Source organism: Fragaria vesca, linkage group LG4 (genome assembly GCF_000184155.1).
Source record: "Fragaria vesca subsp. vesca linkage group LG4, FraVesHawaii_1.0, whole genome shotgun sequence".
In the NCBI taxonomy this organism is placed as follows: domain Eukaryota; kingdom Viridiplantae; phylum Streptophyta; class Magnoliopsida; order Rosales; family Rosaceae; genus Fragaria; species Fragaria vesca.
The window spans coordinates 51,525-75,066 of NC_020494.1; the positions used below are offsets into that span (position 1 = coordinate 51,525).

At 37.1% G+C, this 23,542-nt stretch overlaps 4 protein-coding genes across 4 annotated transcripts in view; 1 reads left to right on the plus strand and 3 right to left on the minus strand.

Annotated features, from left to right (window-relative positions):
* LOC101291718 (auxin-induced protein 5NG4-like) overlaps window positions 1-1,197 on the plus strand; it is a 3,247-nt gene extending 2,050 nt beyond the window's left edge. The window contains exons 6-7 of the mRNA XM_004297769.1: window positions 834-996; window positions 1,073-1,197. Coding sequence (XP_004297817.1) covers window positions 834-996; window positions 1,073-1,197 — 288 coding nt within the window. The remainder of the gene's footprint in view (window positions 1-833; window positions 997-1,072) is intronic.
* A 994-nt stretch (window positions 1,198-2,191) lies between these two features.
* LOC101297423 (transcription factor bHLH104-like) lies at window positions 2,192-4,952 on the minus strand. Its single transcript, XM_004296310.1, has 4 exons — window positions 4,602-4,952; window positions 4,367-4,444; window positions 4,101-4,263; window positions 2,192-2,743 (listed from the first exon to the last, which is right to left on the minus strand). Exons 1-4 carry the CDS (start codon window positions 4,796-4,798, stop codon window positions 2,486-2,488), a joined length of 696 nt encoding a protein of 231 aa, XP_004296358.1. The 5' UTR covers window positions 4,799-4,952; the 3' UTR covers window positions 2,192-2,485.
* Window positions 4,953-5,563: 611 nt separating this feature from the next.
* Window positions 5,564-9,882, minus strand: LOC101297716 (electron transfer flavoprotein subunit beta, mitochondrial-like). Its single transcript, XM_004296311.1, has 5 exons — window positions 9,653-9,882; window positions 9,287-9,571; window positions 9,118-9,198; window positions 7,765-7,859; window positions 5,564-6,139 (listed from the first exon to the last, which is right to left on the minus strand). Exons 1-5 carry the CDS (start codon window positions 9,719-9,721, stop codon window positions 5,914-5,916), a joined length of 756 nt encoding a protein of 251 aa, XP_004296359.1. The 5' UTR covers window positions 9,722-9,882; the 3' UTR covers window positions 5,564-5,913.
* A 3,086-nt stretch (window positions 9,883-12,968) lies between these two features.
* Window positions 12,969-14,593, minus strand: LOC101298007 (RING-H2 finger protein ATL16-like). The gene has a single exon (XM_004296312.1). It carries the CDS (start codon window positions 14,217-14,219, stop codon window positions 13,110-13,112), a length of 1,110 nt encoding a protein of 369 aa, XP_004296360.1. The 5' UTR covers window positions 14,220-14,593; the 3' UTR covers window positions 12,969-13,109.
* Between the last annotated feature and the right edge of the window lie 8,949 nt (window positions 14,594-23,542).

Here is a 23,542-nt window from a genome sequence, read left to right on the forward strand (position 1 = left end):
TTTATAACAGAAAACGTAGTTTTGAGTGCCTTAACGATTATCAAATGAGCTAAAAATTTGTAGAGATGATCTACATGTTAGTACCTAAAGACTAGACGGTGGAGATATGGAAATTTGAAAGAAAAGTTAGTCTAAAATAGAAATCCGCACCGTAAAAATGAATAAAGTCAACAAGCTGCTCTAGAGAGACACAAAGAGAGACTTGAGGGAGAGATAAGGTGGCCGGAGGGAAGCAGGCGGCAAGGTCGAGGAGGAGATCAGAGAGAGAAAAATAGAGTGAGGCCGATGTGTTTGAGAGATCTAGAGAGAGATAGATAAAGAACGAGAGATGACTCGATGAGGGAGAAGAGCAGAGAGGATGAGAAGCGGACGTCCGCACTTGGCTTAAAGTGCGGACGTTCGTTCGTTCTCCACCCTCCGGCACCGGCGACGACGCGCCTCCACCCCAGAAGACTCCAGCAGCGTCCCCGACCACTTTCCCTCCCCGGCGAGTCCGTTTTTTTCTAGTTTCCGGCGAGATCGACTTTGTTTGAAGTTTTGGGTGATCTCGCCAGAAAACTGAAAAAGAATGGACTCGCCGGGGAGGAAAAGTGGTCGGGGACGCTGCTGGAGTCTTCTGAGGTGGAGGCATGCCGTCGCCGGCGCTGGAGGGTGGAGAACGGACAGACGTCCGCACTTCTGGGATGGGCGCTGGTGCGGACGTCCGCTCCACATCCGGCCTGCATATGTAAGTATGTAAGTATAATGAGTCAAGAGATGCAACTTTGTGATTAATTTATCCAGTACTCCAGATGATACTGGTTTATGATGTATGCATATCATTCATATTCGAGGCAATCACATTGAAAAGATATCCTGCACAACTATCATTGACAACATGGATGAGCTTCCTAGGGGCAGCACAGTCAGCTGTTTTCGCAGCTTGTATAGAACATAAACGAGCTGCATGGACAATTGGATTCAACATTGACCTCTGGTCCATATTGTATTCTGTAAGTTTTAGGAATCTGAAAATGTAAAATTTCGTTTGCTACTGGCCAAATGGTTAGAATGTGTATTTCTGTGCGGGGAGCGGTCTGCTCTGGCCCAATATTCTTTATTCAACTATGGTGCACAGCAGAGAAAGGACCTGTCTTTCTTGGAAAGATTGTGGTTCAACTCCGGATAGGTTCATGCTATACTGCACTGTCAGATTGAATGAAAAATGTGGATCAAGCTTTTTGATTTGTTCAGCTTACCAGCTTAGGTTGTACTTGGTTCAACTTTTGGTTGCAGGCACAATTGAAATATGGAATGAATACCATTGATTAGAACAATATCAAAGTGCATAATGATAGTCTAATATTACCGGCATCTAATTTCAGTCAAGACACCATTATTACCTTGTGTTAAAGCGGCAAAACTATTTGACATGTTCTGTTGTTAGAGACTGTAAATGATGAAATCGCTGATTATAAAATCATGAAGCACAGTTGGCAACACAATACGTTGGATATCTGATAAACCATCATTACATTGTTCATGCATATGCAGTTTAAAGATATGTTAATGGCTCAGAAAATTGGGTGTTCTAAATTTTCATCTTTGATTTGTTCAGCATAGTAGGCGCAGGTATTGTCATTCTTGGTCTATACTTACTGTTGTGGGGGAAAGAAGGTGATGAAGTTTGCCTCACCAAGTCTGAAGAGTCATCTGATCAGACATGAAGAGAAGAAAAATACCAAGATGCAGACCATTGCCTCAGTCAAGAAGGATGCATTACATGATCAACCGTGAAAATTTAGATCATTCCCTTGGAAACAACTAAAAAACGCATATCATGAATCTCAATTCAAGACCAATAAAACCTAAACCAGAAATGAAGTTGATAAGAGCCAAGGAGCAGAGGAGAAACAGAGACGATGCGAACTCGAATCATTTTATGCAAATAACTCCCTGCTGTTATTTTCACAGAACTCAATCTCTCTCTTTTTGGATCGATTTATGGTATTTGGACTTCATTTATTCAAGAAAATCCTCAAAATGTTTCTAGGCCATGTATTCAAATTCAATTACCACTACCATAGTATAAATTACGGTCACGAAGTTATGCCCTGACAAACATAAACCATAACATTGTAGAATAAAAAGAAACTCAGGCACCACAAGAGAGAAAGAAAGTCACTGTAACACTACATAAAATGGAGGGATCAAAGATCTTTCCTTTTCTTTGAATATCTGAAATTTACGTGCCTCATCATGTTAGGAATTAAGAGCCTCTTGTAAAAGGTAGGGAAAAGATGTACACTGCCAAGACTGGACATTCATAGTTTATTCTCAAAAAGCACCTTCTAGCTACATCAACAATTCTATAACACATTTGCCATCAGCCATCAAATCAGGCAAATTGAAAAATCAGTGACATGTACATTTGTCAACAAGAATAAAACTTTCAGTAAATTGCAAATCAAAGCATCTATAGTTTGTCCAATTAAGTTCTGTATATCTAAGCAGCAGGGGGCCTTAGCTCATGATCACGTGATGTATCACGGGTCGATGGAGGTAAATAGTGCCACATCGGGATCATGCCATAGCTTGGATAGACTGCCATCTTACTTGCCCCAGGGTGATATGCAGCAGGGACTGCTGGGTGGGCTGGCATAAACCCAGAAGGTGGAATGGTCATAGCTTTCAACTGCTGCTCCAGCCTTTCCTTGTCCGCTTTCAGTACAACTTTCTCTTCACGAAGTTCACTCTTTTCTGCCTGTTATAAAGAAAACAGTAGAAAGTGGTGAGTTTCAAGATTTCTCTTTTACTACATTAGAAATAGTGAAATGTGAGGAATGTTTGCACCATCCAACTTATCACATCGAGTACAATTTCCAACAAGGACCCAAAGAGTTCCAAAGTCAAAACAACTTGTAGCTCAATTGAAATATGAGATCCAAATATAAGAATCATAGTAATTATGAAAAAGTTCTGATCAATACCTACCAACATATATTTGATTTGTATTGAGAAAACTAATGAAAGAAAGAAACACATTAATACATATATTTCATATTGGAAAAGTTATATCATTATCTAGCCATTTGACATGCATTATTGTAATAAGCAATTTTATGATTGATTTGTATTAAACTTGATCTCAAACTTCAGATCACTTCTCTTATAGCCTTTCATCCAAATGCACCATAAGTAATGCATTAGATACAATGAATTGCAAACCAGTCCATTGTGGTAAATAGTGAAAGAAAGTACCTCACATATTCTTACAATGACTGAACCAAAGACATAGATATGGTAACGGTTTTACTTTTACACTTGGACGCCACTAGCTTAAAGTCTAAACTGGTACAATTATATGCAGTAACAAACAATCACAAACCAGAATAGTAGCAGTGAAGCATTACTAATAACACCTGGAGCGAGGAGTTGATTCTGTTATGGGTGCCAACAATACTCCAGACCCCCTTAAAACTTCACTTGGTATTTTGGGACTGGACCCTATCCTGAATAGTTAAAAACTTAATTCTGGTTCTTTTTCTTTTGAGAAGAAAAACAGTATATGGCCGTAATTGTGCATTCTTTGGCAGAATCAGCTTACACAGCACATCAGCTTTTGTTGAAATTGCTCACTTATAAGAGAATGGAAAGGAGCTATCCCGAGTTTACTATTAATTTAACAGTTACCGCAACCCACATGGATACCTTACAACTAATCAACACCTATATTTTTGGTCTGATCAACATAGCCTTTGACCACCACTATGAAGTTACAAGTCAATCATTCTGCCAACGGTGAATTTAACTTTTAAAACCAATATTCTGTTTACTAAAGCAAATCCTCCGGAATTTCCATCTCTCAAACCTCCTAAGTCAAACTTAGATGAACTTATGAGTGTTATTGGCTGCCTAAAGATCACCTAAAGCCTGTCATGTCTACTTTACAACTCTAATGGAGATGCATACCAAACCCTCACCATCTAATCAATCCAAACAAACATGACCATAACAGCCAAGCAAGAAAGATCATCAGCACCAAGATAGGCAAAACTCATAATAAAACTTTTACGCAAGCAGACAAGAATAAACTCAAATGTGATTCAGCTATGAAGAACCTTTAAACTCTTTATCTCTTCAAGCAACTTCTCGTTTGTCTGTGTGAGCTCCTGAGCTTCAGCTCTCAGTTGGGTCAAGACCCTAATGGCATCATCAAGTATAGCAGGCTTGTCAGTCTTGGCTGGTCTACCAGGTTCCAAAACAGCACTCAAATCCAAAAACCTGAATTCACCAAACACCCGAAACAAAAATCTCCATTCATTTTCTTATCACAATCAAAATCACAATAACAACAATACAACTTTAGATTCAATCATACACATACTTGTCATTCAATCTCTCCCTCCTTAATTTCTCACGACAAGCTTTGGCCCCTGAGCCACACCAAGACTCTGTTCGTCCCCTAATCATACAAAAAGCAACGATCTTTATCAAAACCCAGAACGCATTTTCACTCGAATCATCAAAAGCAACGATCTTTAACAAAACCCAGAACGTATTTTCACTCTGAATATCAAAAGCAACGATCTTTATCAATGAATTCATAAGAAAACATTTACCTCTTGCGAGAACACTCTTTCTCCTGGGTCTGTGATGAAGGAGCAGCAGAAGCAGCAACACCACTATTAGCAGAGAATTCGATTTCATGAAATGAAGGGGTGGGATTGGGATTGGACCACAGGAAATTGGGGAATTGGGTCTCGTCGATTAAGCTGTTGTACCCAAAAAAGTCTTCTATGCCTTCCATTGCATCCATTGGAGACAAAAGAGATACAGAGAGAGACGGAGTCCTATAGCTTTAGGCTTCAAGAGGGATTTTTGTATTTGTGTGAAAATTGAATAATGTTGCTGTGTTTGTTTTCAGGGTGACGAATGTGAATGTGGTTAAAAGAAGAAATAAAGAAAAGGGTGTGCCAAAGGTTCAATGGTCATTGATGACCTCCATAGAAACCATAATTATGTTTGTTTTTAAAGTGAATTTGTTGAGAATAATCTGGATGTGGAGAAAGTCTGTGCATGTCGCGGAATATTTGATATGTCCAATTAGTAGTAATCAAGAATAAGTCGGTAAGCTGTGTCATATTGGTTGCATCGAATTTATTTTACCGTACTAATTTTGTTTAAACTGAATTATATAGCATAGACTTATAACTATTTAGGTCATTGACATAATTGGTAGCATAACTAAAATAAAACTTTGGCAATCGATTGCATTGTTGTTTTAATCCACTTGAGATAAAATCTACATTTGACATGCTCCTAAACTACACCCGATTAGATGGAGCTTCCCATCTTAGGATGGATAGGAAACAGCAAAAATTGGCTTAAAATACCAACAACAAAAAAGTGACACTGGATTCCCCAAATTTTCTCTTCTCCTTCCATCTTATAAAATGAACATATTTAGTATGATAGATATGTCATAGTGGAGTGTAGAGAATCTGCAGTTTATCATCATGATCCATATGATGTCGCTCTAACGAAAGAAAAATCATCAATTGGTGGATGATGATGCCCGCAGCCGAAATAAACAAACCATAGCCAACCTCACGGCCTCACCAACCAAATAACAGGAATAACCAACAGTAAATAACACACCTAGACAACATAAATTGTTAGTCCTGCATTCTTCTATCTATTTCCAAGAACACTACTTCTGAATAATTGGTACTTGCTAGTCAAGATGTACCCTAGCCATGTAACTCATGCATGCTAAGCAAAGTACATTTTCAGTAAGCTATACAATAGCAAATGAGCTTCCATTTCTATGGAGAAATTAGCATTATTAGACTGGAAGATCACTTTCGCAGTTTAAAATTCAACTGGATCAGCTTGAATGCTTGATCAGTAAGAAAAATAACTACAGAAAACTCAAATGACATGCGCTTCATTTTGCAGCTTGTCAATCAGCTCATCCACAGAAGAAACGATAACCCCTGCTTTTCTCTTTGGAGGTTCTGTGACTTGAATCTCTTCTATGTCGGATTTGATTTCCACATTCAGATCCTGTGGAGTGAACTTCTTTATGGGCTTTGATTTTGCTTTCATTATGTTGGGGAGTGTCGCATACCTTGGTTGATTTAACCTCAAATCAGTGCTGCAAAAAGGCCAAAGAAAACAAGTATTAATTCATAGAATTTCGACATCAAGTCCAGGAAAACTCCCTAGTTCGCCACAAATCTAGCTTTTTTCAATTGTTCTAACATAAAACATATGAAGCTGACATTTTTAAGCTATACTTACATCACAGAGTAACAAGTGTGTTCTTAAATTATATTAGTTCTGAAGTATATCACATATGTCATTTTCAGTATACGACCCACAACTAATTGATAAGGTGATTAATTCACCACCTCATATTTTTTTGTTAACTAATAAAGTGATTAGATCACCTCCGAATATAACAAATAAGAACCTTATCTCTTGTGACTGTATTTTATTTTATCATAAACCTCTCAAACATATTATTCTGCAAGTACTAAATATAGGAAGAGTTAAATATATAAAAGAAAATAAAAACTAGTTTGACACCAAATTGTATGCGAAAGCATACAGGAAGTGCTCTATGTGAATGTAAATCTAATCTGTATTATTACTCAAGATAAGAGAGATTGTTTCCCGACTTTGCCAATTCTTCCTCTACAAATTATATAGACAAGGGGTCTTAAGTTTATATAATTAGGAAAAGAAAAAATTCCCCACTCTTATTCTCTCCACCTCCACAACTATCAATGTAACTGCATACACAATAGTGTGTGGCTTCCAACTAGTAGAAGTTCAGCACTAGTAAAACTAAGCACTTCATATAAGCAACCTATTTTAATAATGTCAGCAAAACATTTCTTTTACAGTTAAAAGATTCATTTTTGTTTTCACAAAACCACATGAACTATCTCCATATGTATGTTCCCAAGCCCTTTAGAGCCAAGGATGGAGGTGATTCCCTCACCATTCCAGAATATTTGTGAATGGGACATGAACAGAGAATGGTTGAGGAGAAATAGAGATGGCATCATTGCAACAAACTAAAGGCTCTGTTCTCTTGGGTTTTCATAGAGAGAAGAGTAAATCACAAAAACTAGAAGTTCTTGCATATTCTGACCATATGTGTTCGTATCTGTTGATTTTAATCGTATAACACTCATGTTAACCCCTCTGATATACTGTCAGAAACGAGGTTATGAACTGATAGTTGTCTGGCCAAGGATCATGATTTGTTCACACTTAAAAACAAACCAGCTGCCTTTTCTTCTTGGAATCGCATGGAGGGCTGGTACCCTATTGTTGACTTCTAATGGATGATTCAGAATAAGAAGCTGCTTTGGATTATTAAAACATGTTTGTCCATTGGCATTCTTGAAATATAATTTCAAGGAATTCCTATTGCTATACTTGTGAAATATGATTTTCCCTTTTTCAATACAAAGAATGACGGAGACATCTTTTCTTTCTAATCGGTATAGCTTAGTTAAAACCGAACTATTAACCAAATGCAGAAAATAATCTTGGAGTATTATCAATGAGAACTTTGAACCATCGAAGTGTTTTTTTTTTAGGAGAGAACCATCAAAGTTTGAGAGTATCTATTTTCCTAATTCCTCTCTGAGTCTCTGGTCAATCTTACAATGGCCTAATCAGATCATCAGGATTCAACTGAAAGTGAAACGGATGCAATTAATGAGTCAAGTGTCCAAACATATAATCACGAGATGAGATACTTACGTAATCACTGCTGGTAAATCTAGACACAGAGTTTCAAGACCACCATCTACCTCTCTGTCCACTGTCACTATCTGCTTCTCCTTGTCCAGAACAACCTACTGGAAACGTTTAGTCATAAGAAGTAATTCATAAATTGTGTTGTACGAAAATGGGATAGCAAAAGTATTATATTGTATATATATCATTCAACGACAACTCTTATTGAATATTGTGTCCAAGATACAGAAAAGGAAGCAACAATAAGAAACAGGTATTGATTCTACATTCTATGTAGATTTGTATGTGTGCAGCTTTACGTACAGATTCAAAATGGACAAACATTATAAGAAGAAAAGCCATTTGGGAGTATATGGGAATAATAGATGGAAACAGAAAATTAGTTATAGTACTTATAAACCACACCACTCGATTTATTCCATAAGCTTCTTCCATTTTCAGTGCCTTTCCTTTGACATTCCACACTATGACACATCTAACTAATGTTATCAACATTCACTTGAACAACTTAAACCAAGTTCTATGAAATATATAGAACTTCAAATTAGTAATTGCATACCAATTAAGGATGCCTAGGCACATAAGTCATTCATAGACATCAGACACTCGTCTATGAAATAGTCTCACATGTAAATAGAGAGGTTTCGCCAGATAAAAGGGCTTTCCTCGGATTGAGTCAATCTAGAGAACACAACTTGTGCTGTCTGTAGATGGGAGAACACGGATTGTGCAGGCGGTAGCTAGTCAGACTCTAAGTAGAAAATCTTCTAGATTAGTTTAACTCCAGAGAACAAATGTTTTTAACAAGCAGAGCAAGGAATAAACAATATTTATAAGCCCCAGACAGATGAATGGAGTGGAACCCGTGTGCTTTTGATCCAAAAAGCCCATCTTTCAGAACTTCTGTTTTTTGTTAGGGTCTCATTTACGCTCTTATTGACAAAGTTTATGCTACCTGCGATAGTTCAGTAGTTTATTTATACATTTTTTCTTAAGAGCATGAATATAATGCTCTAAAGAAAAACAGTGAAATGGGGTAGTTCAGTAGTTATTCAGTACAATCTGAAAGACCCATATACATAGACTGTAGTACTAAAGCGTAGTCAGGCTTGCCTTTCCCCACATCAACATAACGAGAAACCAGAAACCAACAATCAGCAACATGAGCCAGCCTATACCAACTCTGAAAACGAATATTATTGCAAACACCATCTCAACTTTAACGAACCTTAAAACCTCAAAAACATAAGTGCATGAGCAGTTTGATCACATTTTCCATATTGACAAAACATAACAAATCCAATGAAGCATAGAATTTCACAATGACAGTCGCAAGTATCAAATTTTCTAACCAACCTTTGAAGCAAAAGTCCCTTGAGGCCAGTTCAGCAGACCCGCCACCATTTGCCCAGTTTGATTGCAATCATCATCAATAGCCTAAACACACACAACAAAAACACATATTCACAAAACCCCATAAAACACACAAACCACAAATCTTTGACAAAAACTCATCAACAACTACCTGTTTCCCGAGAATGAGAAGACCAGGCTTCTCAATCTCCACCAAAGCCCTCAGCAGCTTAGCAACTGACAAAGGGTACAAGGGCCCACCAGTCTCCACGTGTATAGCCCTATCAGCGCCCATAGCCAGACCCGTCCTTAACGTATCGACGCTCTGTTTCATTCCCATAGTGACCGCCACGACCTCCGAGGCCAAGCCCGACTCTTTGATCCTAAGAGCCTCTTCCAAAGCGATCTCGCAAAATGGGTTCATCGACATCTTCACGTTCTGGGTCTCCACGCCGCTCTGTGAAACACAAAACCAAAAGTGGTTGCGTTAGAGTGAGTTTGAGTTTGGAATGAGATACGAGGTGGGTTTTGGCTTTGCCTTGTCGGACTTGACTCGGATTTTGACGGCGTAGTCGACCACGCGCTTTATGGCCACCATTATCTTCATGCTTGAGTTGTTTGTGTGAGAAAGAAATGGCAATGGGATTTGGGATTGAGTTGGATGATCGATCACTTCTGGTAGAGACTTGAGAGAGAGGAAGAGAGATGGTTCTTAACGGCACTGCCGAGCTGGATCATGAGCCATGACTAAATTAGAGGATTTTTGGTGCCCGAACCTTTATTTATCTTTTTTTTTTCAATCGTATAATTTCCATATTCCTTTTTCAAATTCCATTATCAAAAATCAAAAAGAAAATCCCAAAAATTAAATTTCCTTATCAAAAATAAAAGAAATGTTAAAAAAATATAAAAAAAACCATTATTGAAAATCAATATTACACAGACACTATACGACAAAAAGGTAAAACCCAAAAACTGAAGATCAAAACACGACAAATAGTTAAAAATAAGAAGAAAAAGAAAATTGGGCAGTAGGTTCCATAAAATAAAATAAAATAAAAATTAGGTAGTAAGTTTCATAAAAAACTAGTTAGTATTCAATTTAAATTTTCTTTTTAAAAAGAATAACAATTCCTGACGTGGCGTGTCGGGCCGTGTCGTAAAAGTCAACATTTTTCGACACACCACGTGGTGTTTCGGACACCATGTCAAGTCGTGTCGCCGTGTTCGACGTGTCTGATATTCTGACACTTCATTGGTGTGAAATGTTCGTGCATCATAGTCAAAAATTTATAATCCCCCTCTTATTGGTTTGAAATTTACAATTCACTCTTTTGATAACCAACTTATGTTTCTTTATCCAAATCGTATAGTTTTCTGAGCATTCATGTCACGCAACTCGATCATGTATAATTCTAGGAACGTAAATTTCACTACCATTCTTTTTCTATCTAATGGTTTGAAAAAGATCGAGCATTAACAATAATACTAAAAGGGTTATAATATAAGGGCAGAAATTTACTAACTTTGTAATGGGAGAGTATAAGTAGCAAGAGAGAGAATGAGAAAGAGTAAAAAACTAAGAGAGAATAGATCGAGAAAATATGGCGTGTCTCGTTCATCATTCACTAATCCTTTTATATAGGGTTTGAATTACTTGGTGACGACACGTATGAAGAAGTAATTTGATGACCACACACAAGTTAATTAGCTTGTTTGATACTCTCAAACTTGCTTGTTTGATACTAACAAGCTAAGGTGGGCTTGTTTGATACAAACTTTCTAGATAATATTACAACTCAAAATATGTAGATTATACGTATCTCAAAGGAAATAAAACATGGATGGAAAAACTGCAAAAGGAATATTATTTAAATGACAAAATTATTGATGGAAAAAGAAGGAAAAAAAAAGGTGAACATGAGGGTGACTTTCTTCCTATGTGCCTCCAACTATAACCTTCTCGCCTTCTCCATTCAAAGTTCAAATATGTTGTGATTTTGAAATACTAGGTTTTTTTTCGACAAGTAGGAGTACTACTTGGTTAATGAAGGAATACGGAATCAAGAAATCTTGGACTAAACTTGTCCATATTCCTAAGACTTCAGATATGTTTCGTGCTGGTTTTATGGATGACTGGATTTTTCAGAATGGTGTAGTCATGATGAGCCTGGAAAGAGAGGAGCTTAAGAAAGTGTCTGAGTACTATGAGTCCCCATTCAACATTGTTTATGAACGGGTTCGGTTCAACGTTTTACATTGAGACTAGTTTCACCTAAAATTCTCCAGTAGTATATGGTTACTGGTTTGCTGAGTTGATGCAGTCCTCCAATTTTTGACAACATGAGGACTTTCCTCTAGCAAACAGAACTGAAAGTAATAATTGGGATAGCTATCCAATTTTGGAGCCCTATGTAGTCAGATTATTATGGATGAAATTTATGCCATCTTTATCTTTGTGCAAATGTAATGGTCTTTTACTTTTTGTCCTCTGTTTATTATGGAGTTGATCTGATATTTAGAATCAACAACACATCGATCATATAATAGTAGTGCAGTATGTATTTTGGGAGTTCAGTTTCACCTGGAAATAAACAGAAGTGTAGAATTATGCTCACCATCTCTTGATCATGTCCTTCAGTATGTGGCTTATGGTTGGCTAAAGATGTAATGATAAATTACAGTTCCGGAGTAAAGTTTTGCTGCTGCTGGTGATGTGATAATTGCGTTGCTATCATTTTACATGGTTGGTTGGCAATCAGTCCTATCATGAATGGTGTGCAGTCTCACTGTCCTTCAGATACTGAAGCTGTTCATGCTTCAGTACTAATAGTATCAGACTGAGAACCTAACATGTTCAAAGCCAGCGAGACATCGAAGGTGTTTGGACGCCTTGGTGTTAAAGCACAACCGGCTTCAGCAGTCCATGGTTGAACCCCATGGCCGCGAAGATTGTGATCAAACTTGGTGTCCCAACTGAAGGAGGGTGTGACAAAGAAACATAACAAATTACATGTACGTAAATTAACCTGTATTAGTCTATGACCTATATACCTTTCTCGGCGGTTTCGCTAATTGTTTCTTTACATGTTATCAAACACATTGCGCATTTGCATTAGAACGTATTTCATTGCATATTTTAGATCGAATTACTCGTTAAATGTTGATAGATGTGATGATATATTGCGAAAGTAGGTTGTATATAGCTTTATTGTAATCATCAAGACTTTCTGCTTTCAAAATTTATACTTGGATCTTGAGAAAACCTAATTTAATAACCTCAATATCCTCTGTTTGTATGATTGAGATAGAATCATTTCATTCTAGGTAAGTAGGTTCATCATCCAGTCTGGAGAATAGAATGCATCATTAGACAAGAACCTCAACAACCAAATGTAAGAACAAACTATACCTCCCCTCTACCAGCATTAGCATTATTGATAATCACACACCAATATAAGGTCCTCGTTTATATGATTGTTTCAATTGAACAGGACCCATATCTTCTCAACTCAATCAATAGAAAGGGACCTTACCCATTTTACACGCTGTTCTAATCTTTGGATTCTCCTAAGCTAGCTCAGCTAGTTGGTTCACATAAGGGCCCTATCATTCTAAAATCAATCCCTTTTCTCCTTCCCTTTTGAAAAATTGATTCTTGAGGTTACTCTGTCTTTCTCTGCCAACCAACAAGATTTGCAATTTTTCAATTCAAAAGAGGTGGGAAAAGTTTCTTGCTTCTTTTAAAAATCTAACAGAAAATGAAAAAGTTGTGGTTTTGGCAATGATGCTCATAGCCTCATTATAATGTGAAGCCATCTTTCAAGAACCAGACCCCAAATCCCAAATATATGGACCCAAAAAAATTGTAGCTTTCAAATTTCAATTCAATATATGGCTTATGTAACAAGTTCTGTAATCTCTCAATAATACATCTAGAATTGTCTATTTCACAGAAGTACTAAAACTTGGAAAATCCAAGGAAAAAACAAAAATTAAGGCTCCAAATAAACAGGCAGAATTGCATTGTTACTTCTAGATCCCCTACCATGCCCAAAAGAAAAGAAAGACCTTCTGATTCTAGAACTGGTACTACTGCTGCAACCTTCAATTGGACTAACCTCACTGACTTGGCTTTGCTGCTGCACAGCTTCTTGAACTGCCAAATAGAGATGTCTGTCATTAGAAGAGTCCATTGAGAAAGACCTCCTGATGGGTTGGATGGAAAATTGCTCATCTTTTCCCCTAATGTCAATGCACTCATCACCCATACTAGTAACCTTGTTGTTAAACTTTCTTGCCTTCTTGGGCAGAAATGTTCTAATTTGTTCCAATTTCCTTGGGGAAGGACTAATGGACCTCACTGACAACTCCCCTGAGTTCAATCTTTCTTGCACTCCAAGCATCAATGCTTGATCCGCCGGATTGTTTTCGTTGCTCAGTTCGATCACCACATAGTCTTCATCGCCTCCATTGGCACTCCCAGGGGTTGGAATTTGAGGTGAAGAGCTCGGAGCCACGATTCGATCGTATGGGAACCTGGTTGTGTTGGATGAAATGCTTGTTCTACAAAGCGGGCAATTCGCATTGTTTTGAAGCCAAACGTCAATGCAGTCAATGTGGAAGACATGGCTGCAGTTGGGTATGATCCTCAGCTTCTCATCTTCTTGAAACTCATTCAAGCAAACAGCACACTCACAAAATAGGCTTCCGTCTTCAAACCCACCTCTGTTTTTCCCATCCTTCTTGAACTGCAACAATGGGATTGACCTGATCACAGCTTCGTCGAGCCCCCGGGTCTCCAAACCCGGCGAGTACACCATTAGCTGGTTTTCGTCTCGCCGGTTCCGGGAAAGCGATAATCGCCGGAGGAGATCCACACGGTGCCAGTTGAGGCAGCACTTGATGACAAAGATGTAGTAGCTCACTAGCAAGAAAGCTGTGGCTATAATTCCTATTATGGCAATTGCTATAATGGGGAAGCTTGTGTCTGAATGATGAATAGGAGTCCCAAAGATTGAGCTCCCTGGACTTGTAATTGGAGCAAGTGCTTGTACTTCTGATGAAGAGACATGGATCATGTAGCCTTTTCTTACAAGATCCATGGAAGTAAAAACCAAATGGGGTTTTCTTGGATCTTAAAACTTACACAAGCACGACACAAAAACACATTAAACTCAAAGGCATTGGCAAAGATCTGTACTTTAGAAGCAGAGAGAAAACCCAGTTTGAACCATGAGTTGGAATCCAATCTGGGAAATTAGTGTATGAGAAAGAGAGAAAAAGAAAGAAAACAAACGGGAATGTGATTGATAATGAAGGAAAGTGACATGGAAATAAACTCAATGAAAATGTAATGCTTCCCTCTTCAGGTTTTACTATTTAAGGATTTGAGGAAGGACCGGGGGAGGGAGAGAGCCTCTGAGTCTTAACGTGGCTCAGAGAAGTACGTGTGTAGTTGGTGGATTTTTTCTCTTGCAAGCTTTGGCTTCCTTGCTACGAGAGAAAAAGAGTTTTTAGGGTAGAAAATTGTAGAAAATTGCTCAAGTGGATCTCGATAGTTGTACGTCTTGTTATTAAACTGTTCACAGACACGTATGGCGGTATGGGGATTACTATAAAAATGATGAGAGTTGGTATAGAATGGGCGGCTCTCTACCATAACTCAATAGGTGTTTGGCACATTTGTGTACAAGATAATGTTTACCAAGAAATTACACTATCTGAACCCTAATTCACTAATTGAGTAATTATGCTTTGTTACATTGCTAGTTCATTATTAGATTTCTGAAGTATAATATGATATTTGGGCAAGGTACCGAATATAAAAATTGTTGTATACTTTCTCTCTACTTTTAGTTAATCTTTGTTGATGTCGTTATTATGTATTCAGTCGTAATGTCATGATGAAACTGAGTATAACGAATAAAATTGTATAAAACGTCAAGTGTCCGAATTAAATTATAACCTTAGAGCAACTTTAACATACTCTCTATTTTAGCTTTTAGCTATTTTAGAGTGTGTTTAGCATTTTTTGATATTTTCAGAGCTCCAGCAGACTAGCCAAAGTTTAGCTATTATGACTTTTAGCTATCTCGCTAGCTAAATATAGAGAGCGAGATGACTCAGATGAGGCTAACTATAATTTAATACATTTTTTGTAAGATATTTTACGTGATATATAAATATATTTAAACTATTTAATTTCTATTTGAAGAATAATGTTGATGTAATACTAGTTAAAATAGAGAGCATTGATGCAGCCACATTTCTAAAATGGCTAGTCAAAATGACATTTTAGCTAATTTGACTAAAATTTAACTTAAAAATAGCTAGCATTGTTAAAGATGCTCTTAGAAGTTATTTATAAAAATACCATTTGCACCACCTCAAGAATCTCTAAATTGATCTATTAGTGGAAAAATGCATTTATGTATCTAAATTGATCTATTAGTGGAAAAATGCATTTATGTATAGAAACAATTAAGAAATGAGAAGATCATGCTCCTCCTAGTTGTATGGTTTTGAACGATAAAAAGAAAAAACAAGTTAAGGAAAACAAACCTTGACTTTCAACATGTTCATACATTTTCCATATTATTCTAAAAACCTATACTCATTCAGTCAATGATGATCAAACATAAAAAGCAAAAAGTCCAACACCCACATGCGAACCACCACTGATTCTCTTGACTCCTTCACAGGCCCTAGCCGTGATCACCCAGTTCACCCGCTATACCAGTTTGAAAATATTGAACCAAAACCAGCACAGTGTAAGCCTACACACGTTTAGGGTTAAAAAAATCCAATGCAATCCAATCCAATCGGGTCCCGATAGAAAAAGTCATATTTTTTCCATGGTGAAGTCAAATCTATGCACAGTCTGGTATAACAAGAAGGAAAAAAAACAATAAAACCAGAACCGACACACCGTAGCTCCCCCATACTTGCAGTGTTGACGAAGCTTATACTATACTAGGGTCAGGGTAAGCCAAAAAAACTAAGACAAACAGTCACTGGATTAGCTCCTTTTCCAAAAAGTGATTGTTCTTAGTCAAAGGTTGGAGAAACTTTCCGACCTTTTTTGGCCAGTTTTTCCACACGACATCTATCTTTTTGTTCACATCAGGATCACCGATGGATCACCTAATACGTTCTTTACAAATCTAAAAGCCAAAAGCCAAAAGGCTAAAAGCTGAAAGCTGTAAAGCCTCGATCTCTTTGTTTAATGGAGGATGATCGAGCTAATTAGCTCACTCATTGTTGAGTATGGAGCAGCGTTTCATTGGTTATCAGTTTGCGGAAGATTTTGCACTAACTTGCAGAATACGTTGTTGTTTCCTTATTAGTTTGATCGGCAACTAATGTAGGAGGAGGAGGAAGAGGAGGAGGCACTGACAGTACTGTTTTTATCCGTTGCCCTAAACTAGACGCAAAGAATGGAGGAGAAAGGGACTGACCTCAACATTAGAAATTTGGGAGGGTACACGTGTTTCTTATTATTTTGCCGGGATTAACCTGAAGTTTTAACCAAGCTAGGGAAAGTTGGTTTGAATTTAAGCCTCGCTTTGTAAGCAATACGTCAAAACAAAAACAAAATAAAAGGAGGTTTGTTCTTGAAAAAGTCATGATATATATGAGCTAAATTATTGCGTCCCTTCAAGTATGTATGTGTGCATCCGAATTCTCTCTTATTTACATATTTTCGTTAATGCAAATCATAATCTTAACCGTTCAAAAATTGAATTAACCAATAAAGATAACCTCTGTACGTAAAAAACTTAACGTATCGTTTGCTTAGCCGAATAAATCAAACAAATTGACGGCTAATCATGAGACTGCTAACTTTCCCTATAACTGTTCATTTGTTTTATGTAATCGGCTGAGCAAACGAATTTTATTTACATTGATTTTTTGCATAGGTGATCTTTATTGGTTCATTCAACTTTTAAACAGTTAAGATTATGATTTACATATCGTCAAAAGTATGTAAACAAGAGAGAGTCCGGATGCACACGTATATACTAGTCCGGACACAAGTAGTTTTCCTAAATTATTGTTTGGTATGTATACAAGCTAATTTGTCTCAAATGCATATATAGATGGTTTTTCTTTCTTTTTTTTCTTTTTTTTTTTTGCAATGAATGCACAGATGGTTTTAAACATTATACCAAAGGGATTCATCATGTGTCAATGTACATTCATACTATTCAATCCAGGACTTAACGTCATCATTATAAAGTGAGAAATGGTAATCAAGTTTCAGTTATTCGTATGATCGAAGGAACATAAAACGTATACGAATGTTAGAGAGGACAAATATCAACCTGTGCACAACCGCAATTTGACGCATGCACCTGCTTCTTTCTCAAAGGCCAGTAGTGAGGTGTTGTTGCGTAAGAAATCACCACCAACATATTTTCCACGACCACACTGAAGATGAAGTTGGTACGTATTTTACTAATTTGAGTAATTTCTCAGACTCATGACTAAGCTAGTGTCATATTCTTTCTTCCTTAGTGGAACTCCTGACTAGAGGCGGACGCACGGAAGGGCAACTAGGGGAACTGAAATTGGGCTTCACATATTATCTAAATTAAATCAACTTTAAAGTTCAAACTAACGAGTAACAACATGGTCATCATGGTCTCCAAGTATTCGGTTTCGGTTTGACCAATGACCATGTACGTATGCATGTATGTTCGATTCCTTGCGTTAATCCAGCAACTCAGCAAGGGTTGGTATACAATCATGAATCATTTATATATTAATGTGGTTGCTGCAAACTGGAACAGTGGAACATCGATGAGCATGACCTAAATTGTATGAACAGGAAAACTAATAAACAAACCACTATACATTTCTGCCTACATTGTAATTCACCAAAATATTAAATGTCTGTTACTAAAGATACAAATTAAGAATGGAAGTGGGGATGGAGAAATAATTGAAGTGAAGAAGAAGCACATGGAACTGGGGAAACAGCTGTGGCCTCTACTCTGGAGGCTGTACGTTGAACAAAGCAGAGATTTCTTGGTACAGACGTCAGTCAGGAGAGGTGTCAAATATCCTTAATGTTTTCAGCGATAAGTTCACATCCTTGTCTGTTGACTCGTATCGTTTTCCACCAAAATAATTAAGTTTCATATAGTTTGTTATTGAATAGTACATATGGATTCCAGTTTATAATGTAGATGTTAATATATATGTCGTTTAACTGGCATACACTTCATAACTTTGGTATATATATTCGCCTGAATAGCGATGCCCACGCAGGCCACGCTTCATTAACAGAGCCTCATCAAGCCTTAGTCACTCGAGCCCAAAGAAACTGGGCAATTTTTCAGAAATTATACCATGTACGGATCTATTTAGAACGTTTACTATACATAACATATAACATATATGCACACGGATGATCTCATAACGGTGTATGAATCATAATTAACTCTATTACCTTTCATTTCACACCGTTAGATCATAGATGTGTGACATATACACATGCATATGTAAGTTGAAGTTTTCTCATTGTATTAAACTATGTTTCAATTTTTCAAAACAACGCTTACTATAGCCATGCATTTGTCATTTTTGATGACCTCATAAGGGTACGTACGTCGTCTTTGTATTATTTGTTCTGATTTAAATAAAATGACCATTTGATAAGAAAAAAATTATTTTAAGCATGTGTTTGTCATTAATTAACAACTCTGCATAGTACTACTGTGGGTTTCAAACCCAACATATCTGTAAAGAGAGTAAAATTTACACTTTCTGTTTTGCAATCTTACACACCCCTTACATGTTCATATTTATTTTCGCGTTTCATTTGGTGTTTTCTTCCAAAGAACAAGACGAAGACTAGCATATATGCAATAGTACGTTAGGCCAGTGTGACATAAAAGTAAACAAGGTCAAAAATTATAGAAGACGGGGTAATTTCAAGTCATGTGGATGCTTACATTTTAGGGGTTGCAATCACATGACGGCACGAGGCTCTGCGGCCTGCACTTGCTGCGAGTTTTCCAGAAGCTCTCAAACACACACTCAAAACTTGAACGGTAAAACTAGCTAGGTCAAAAATACAGGGGTGCTCATGTCGACACGTGCTTTGAACCGTCCATGCAAAATCGATAAGAAATTAATGAGAGCGTCTTCGTTCTGGACCTTTCTGCGCTAGCTCTCTGGATTTCTCTGGAAATGTTAATCGAGTAGCTTTTTTATTCGTATATGTTAGAAGAACTTGTAGTTGGGTTTAACTCATTGTTAACAGGTTGACCGAGTTTGTAATTTACATTTAAGCAGATGTGAACACAGTCATATATAGTCGGATGTTGACAAATTTCAGCATGTTCGTTCTGAGGTCTGACTCGTACGTCGAAATTTAAGTTGTAGATATAAGTTTATTTATTTTATGGGGATTTAATGGTCAAGAAAGATTCACTAAGTTCGTTATTTGTTAATTACAATATGCAGGAGATCCTTCTTGGTTATTGGTTCGTTATAACTAATAAGAAGGCCGCACATTAATTGGTAACTGGTAAGAGGGATTTGCTTCATAGCAATATAGCATGCGTACAAGATACAACATATGCAGCTTGAAATCAGAGGGCAACATTCGTTGGTAGCTAGCTAGCTAGGAGGGACTTTGACAAACGTTAATCGATCGACATGAAAAGGCCAGTAAATAAGAAAAGAGTGAAGCTCTTCTCCAATCACTAGAAGCCGAACTATTGAAGCTTAGAATTGCATTCTCAGATGCAATATCGATTCAAGGGACTCTCTATAGCTTGCATAATATATGCATCCTTTCTTTCAGTATTGCTTTGCCGATCAAACCATGGAGTTCATTTCAAGGTACGTAGGAACTGGTGTTGAGGTATTGTGTTTAAGTGTAGGTTTATAAGTTTACCAGGAGGGTTCAAGTGTTTTTCAGCTTAATCAGCTGCATCCAAATCAGTTCATTCACTTGCATGCACTTCTATCAAAGAATTTCTGTTGGCCAAGGCAATGACACATTTTGAGGGTTTGGATGTTGACTCTGCTAGAGACTGCTGCGCATCCAAATCAAGCAAAGCACCCAAGCATGCATAGGCCGAGGTATATGGGAAAGGTAGAACTGTTTATACGTTGGAAGGGAAAGGCATGTGATCGGTGGCTTGTATGAGCTAGCATCGGTTTGAGATAAAAAAAGAATTTGAAGACGTCTATCTGGATATATAACTAGATAGGCCATCTTGCATGCATGTATTCAAATCAAAAGTCAAACACGGTGGGAGATGGAGCTTCAACCTATCCCGTTGGTGCTTACCCATTCGGATTGGGCTTCTATATTTTCTGTAGGAGTTCCATCGTTGAGCCTCCCCGAATTGTTGGTGTTTTGTAGGTTCCTTATGTTGGCAATGGAAAGAGTGATGCCCATGTTAAATCAATTCGTCGTGGAAAAATTGGGGTTCGACTCTGCGTCTTTTTGCCATTTTGATAAAATAATAAGCCCATTACTCCACAATTCACCATTTGTTGTTGTTGTTTTAGGAAAAACCCTTTTGTGTACAACTTCACGTTGGATTTTATCGTGTTTGTAAGTTTTGTAATTAAGTTTGTTCCTTAATTAATGAATTATTTATTTCTCACCAAGATAAATGATTTTATCAAATACATAAACATAGGCTGTGAGCTCAATTCTAGTTTGTAATTAGAAAACGAAGAATAAAATTGTTCATGATAAAAGTTTGAAGACTGAAATCACTGAAGCATTGACTCCAGTGTGAAAACAGTAAATATATTTTATTTGCATCATCGTATGCTAGCAAACTCTTACTAGTTATGCATTTGGGAAGAAATTAAACTTATTTTATCACTAAGAGCTTGCATCTAATTAAGCATATATGGAAATATTAGGCGCCTCGCACAAACTGCAACTGTATTTTAATATCTGTCTAGATCATCTCGATCATTTTACTTTAAAAAGAAGAAGAAAAGGCAAAAAGTGGAGTGTATATGTAGCTGCGATGAATCGTACGTTGACTTGCTGGCTATCTAAATCTTCATAGTAGTGCATGCGCTGTTGTGTTTTAGAATAGTTTAGCGAAAGGAAGATGGTCAATTAGTTCATATAATCAGATTTGATTCTAAAACAGATCGAGAGAACCGTTCATTTCTCTCTGTTGGTTAATAATTTTAATTTTCGTGTACCTTGGCCAAAGAAAAAAAACTGTTATAGCATTGTTTGGTTCGTGGAAATTCATTTGTCCCCTTTCACAGAGGAAAAGAAAGAAGGGAAACACAATTTTCTAGGAACTCTCAAATCTGATGTTTGGTAACATTAAGAAAGTTACAGGGAAAGTTGTTAAAAAATTAGTAACTAATATTATAATAATGTATTGTGTTGTGAGTTCTAAATGTAGATAAAAAAATAAATAAAAACAGTTCATTTAGATTTTGGAATGAACCAATTTTCCTTTTACTTTCTCTTAAATCGGTAAAGTGTTCATATGAGGTTTACTTTAAGCGAACCAAAAAAGGCCTATAGGCACCCAACATCAAATTAGAAGCGGATCGATCTAAAAGAAGGGCACTGGTTTGGAAAGGTCGAGCAAGTTGCGAGCAAAGGATAGGGCTGGCCAAAGCTACCATTTCTGCTCCAATCGGACAGATTTTCCAACCGATCATGGACATCCATACTTCAAAATTAACTTAAAATTTGTGGCAATTTTATTATAGATTTGTATCTTGTTGGAAGAAATCATAAACGATATTGGTGATGTAGCAAAGATCTGTTTGAATAACAATTACTCGGGTCGAGAGGAGAAAACCAAAGTAGAAAAGACTAGCCTGGCCATATATACCCAACACAATCTTCCAAGAAGGAAAATGCTAAATACCAAATAGCCTTGTGCGTCATGAATAAGACCAAGAAGGAGGTGATTGGTACCATATTGACAAATTCTAAAAAGTCAAATACATATATGATTTGGACACAACCAGAACTTCAAAACCATTTATCTCAACTCATATTGATACTGTTTTCCGTTTGATAACCGAAAAGAAGAATGTAGAATCTAAAACCAGAAAATTAATGTAGCTTTATTCGCTTATCCAGGAATCCTTTTAAGACTTCAGTTAATCCCATGCAAGTTTTAATCAACAAAGACAGATTAGAACACATTCTTATTCTCACTTATAGTCCAATTATTCTGTAGAAACTTCTCATCTATATGTTGCTAATCAATTGATTATCTATGTTAATCATAGTGGGAGACTGGGAGTCACAACCATTGTATCTTGAATGATTTAACATTTGTTTTCTATCGATACGATGCTCGATCTTTCTTTTCATGTTTGGCCTTCATCTGATTTCCGGTCCTTCTTCTCACTACCCTTTATAGTAAACTGGCTTGCCAGAAATTCTGATTCTACACTTATGAGAGAATCAAATCGCACTGTACAAAAGATTGAGTTCAGAGAACTTTGTATTGAGTTCAATGTTTGGCTGCAACATGGGACAATTATTGTGAAACACATATAGTCCCATCTAATAAAACATCGACTTCTAAATACTATAAGCGCAAAAATAATGCGAGTGAATTTTCGAACAACTTGACATATTATGTTCTCAATAATGTAGAGACAAATTAACAACGGTGAGCTAACAACGGGCTCAAGTAAGAGCAAATAATATCTATAAATTGCGAGAATAGAGAATTGTATTTAACAAAATTCATGAATGCAATCAAGCAAATAAGATATTTAAATTGTGAGACTAAAAAATTGAATTTAACAAAATTCATATATGCAATTCATTATGTAGTACGCATATTTGATGTAATGATACATTAATATAAAGTAGAATATATATATATATATAGAGAGGATGAGAAGCGGACGTCCGCACTCGGCTTAAAGTGCGGACGTCCGTCTGTTCTCCACCTTCCGGCACAGGCGACGGCGCGCCTCCATCCCAGAAGACTCATGCAGCGTCCTCAACCACTTTTCCTCCCCGGCGAGTCCCTTTTTTTCTAGTTTTTCGGCGAGATCGACTTTGTTTGAAGTTTTGGGTGATCTCGCTGGAAAACTAGAAAAGAACGGACTCGCCGGGAAGGGAAAGTGGTCGGGGACGCTGCTGAAGTCTTCTGGGGTGGAGGCGCGCCGTCGCCGGCGCCGGAGGGTGGAGAACGGACGGACGTCCGCTCCATATCCGGCCTATATATATATATATCAGGGCCCTTCCAATAAGGGATCCCTATTTTAAGCCATTTATAGGGATATGGCATTACACCAACTTCTCGATTATAATTTTACATCTCCACCGTTCATATCTTAGGTCTATATGAGTAGATCACCTCTACAAAATTTCATATGATTTGGTGATTGTTAAGGCTTTCAAAAGTTCAATTTAGTTTTAATGACCTTCAACGGTTTTAGTTTG

What these genes read in the sequence shown, in the direction of transcription:
- LOC101297716 (XM_004296311.1), bottom strand. Translation starts at nt 9,721, where the DNA reads ATGAAGATAATGGTGGCCATAAAGCGCGTGGTCGACTACGCCGTCAAA. An exon ending in TCCGAGTCAAGTCCGACAAG is followed by an intron (nt 9,572 to 9,652) that starts GCAAAGCCAAAA and finishes TGTGTTTCACAG; the next exon opens with AGCGGCGTGGAGACCCAGAA. An exon ending in AAGGGACTTTTGCTTCAAAG is followed by an intron (nt 7,860 to 9,117) that starts GTTGGTTAGAAA and finishes CGTTTCCAGTAG; the next exon opens with GTTGTTCTGGACAAGGAGAA.
- LOC101297423 (XM_004296310.1), bottom strand. Translation starts at nt 4,798, where the DNA reads ATGGATGCAATGGAAGGCATAGAAGACTTTTTTGGGTACAACAGCTTA. An exon ending in AGGGAGAGATTGAATGACAA is followed by an intron (nt 4,264 to 4,366) that starts GTATGTGTATGA and finishes TGGTGAATTCAG; the next exon opens with GTTTTTGGATTTGAGTGCTG. An exon ending in AAGAGATAAAGAGTTTAAAG is followed by an intron (nt 2,744 to 4,100) that starts GTTCTTCATAGC and finishes TCTTTATAACAG; the next exon opens with GCAGAAAAGAGTGAACTTCG.
- LOC101298007 (XM_004296312.1), bottom strand. Translation starts at nt 14,219, where the DNA reads ATGGATCTTGTAAGAAAAGGCTACATGATCCATGTCTCTTCATCAGAA.